The 2,062-nt window shown below is 51.5% G+C and overlaps 1 protein-coding gene across 1 annotated transcript in view; it reads left to right on the plus strand.

Annotated features, from left to right (window-relative positions):
• The window catches only part of LOC306852896 (nuclear GTPase SLIP-GC-like), a gene marked incomplete at its 3' end in the record, with an annotated part of 9,546 nt that extends 8,349 nt beyond the window's left edge, over nucleotides 1-1,197 (plus strand). The window contains exons 18-20 of the mRNA XM_079390017.1: nucleotides 30-318; nucleotides 688-882; nucleotides 1,009-1,197. Of these exons, the coding sequence (XP_079246143.1) occupies nucleotides 30-318; nucleotides 688-882; nucleotides 1,009-1,197 (673 nt within the window). The remainder of the gene's footprint in view (nucleotides 1-29; nucleotides 319-687; nucleotides 883-1,008) is intronic.
• Nucleotides 1,198-2,062: the final 865 nt, after the last annotated feature.

Below are 2,062 nucleotides of genomic sequence, written 5' to 3' on the forward strand. Positions count from 1 at the left end.
CGGAGTCCAGTGTTGCGATGCTGCTCCAGTGTTCGTCCTGGCACCCGGGGCAGTGCAGCATCCGGTGGAGTCAGAGATGATTTGAGGATCACGGTGAGGGCTTCCCCAAGTGGATTTCCTCACCCCTCAAGCACTTTGCAGCCAGTGAAGCAGCCGGTGGAGCTGCTAAAGGAGCGCACTGGGCCCTCTGCTGGACAGAGTGCACCATGCACATCCTTCGGTGCCTCCTCTGACGACCAGATGTCGATTGCTGCATCGGAGGACGAGACCTCTCTCTCCAGGGATGATGGCCTGGCTGCTTTGCCCCTTTCAGGTGTGGTAGCGTTGTCCGAGCCAGACCCAGAGATGACGGCTATGCTTTCCCGGGCCGCTGAGGATGTCGGGCTCGTGTGGAATCCTCCAGCGCATCCCTATCCTTCGAAGCTGGATAAATGGTTTCTCGTGGGAGTCACGCTGGTTCTCAGCGCCCCCCTCCGGTGTCATTCTTCCCGGAAGTGCATGAGGAGCTTACAAAATCGTGGAAGGCACCTTTTACTGCCCGAAACAAATCTTGTAGGTCCTCCGCCCTCACCACCCTCAATGGTGGGGCCACTTTGGGGTACGCAGGCATCCCCTCGGTCTGTGGCCATGCAACTGTGTTCAACAGTCGCTACCACTCTGCGTGGTGATCCGTGTCTCCCCTCTCAGGCCTGTAAGTATTCGTCAGGTCTAACTGGCAGTGCTTATAGAGCTTGTGGGGAGGCGGCTTCTGCCCTCCATGCCATGGTGTTACTGCAGGTCCACCAGGTCAAAGCCCTGAAAGATCTGCACGAGGGTGGTCACGACCTGGAGGCTCTACATGAACTGCGAGCTGTGATGGACCTCATGCTTCGAGCGACGAAGGTGACCGCACAGTCTCTGGGTCATACAATGTCCACGTTAGTGGTCCAGGAGCGCCATCTCTGGCTGTGTCAAGGCGACATGAAGGAGCATGATAAGTTACAGTTCCTGAATGCTCCCGTGTCGCAGACCGGCCTCTTCAGCGATGCTGTCGAGAGCTTTGCCCAGCAGATCTTGGACAAACACAAACATTTCGTTCTCAATCAAACACATCTTCTTCCAGAAACGAATAGTAGCCGAGATGAACTAGATGAATCCTCACGCTTTGTGCACAGAGCTGATGTGGGCAATTACATGTCACGCGTCTCACGTGGATGATTGCTATAACAAAAGTGAAAGTAGCTTGTGGGCATGGTCACATTAAAAATAATTAGATCAGACAGAGAAAATGGACACTGCGTTGGTTTCATACAAATTATTTTATCCCAGAATATTTGTTTTCAACATGACTTACTCCAGTTAAAAGTAGACACTTCAAGCTTTCTATAGATATATTTCTCATGTCTGTCTGTCATGTTTTCTCTGAGTTTCAGTTCATTTTAGTGACGCATTTCTAAAAGCAGTTCGGAGACGGAGAAGACAGAACGCGCACCTATTTATTTTCTTTATTTGACAAAAGCACAAAGTTTTGTTGTTTTTGTGTTGATCCTGTGTTCTCACCTCAAACGGGTAGTGGCACTGAGAGGTCCAGTTCACAGTTGGCTGTGAAATCCTTAACGCCTAAATTCTCCAGAGAGTTCCCTACCAGGGTAACCCTATCGAGTTGTCCAGCACTCCGGCAGCCAGACGTGGTGGAGCGTCCGGCGCCAGGTCTTTCAGCCAATGAATTCTTGAAATCTGGTGTGAGGCTAGTGCCCATATGAGTGACCCTGTTGGGATCCATATATGTATTTTCTCAGTACACTTACTAGGGCCGTGTTTTCCCTGGCAGACCACATTCTGCCATCTCTAAATGATGCAGCCTGATCATCTGGTCACCGATGTGACTTGGAGTGACCGACTGAAGGGAACGTCTTGGTTATGTATGTAACCCGCATTCCCTGAAGGAGGGAACAGAGATGTCACGTCCTGTCGCCACAGTTGCTGCCGGGTCACCTGCTCGGCTCCTCAGCAAAAACATGAATTAATGTGGTGTACCTGCTGCCTCTTATACCCGGGTGTGGCAGCCAGATGCGAAATACCG

This window comes from Barbus barbus (assembly GCF_936440315.1).
Source record: "Barbus barbus genome assembly, chromosome: 33".
Lineage (NCBI taxonomy): Eukaryota > Metazoa > Chordata > Actinopteri > Cypriniformes > Cyprinidae > Barbus > Barbus barbus.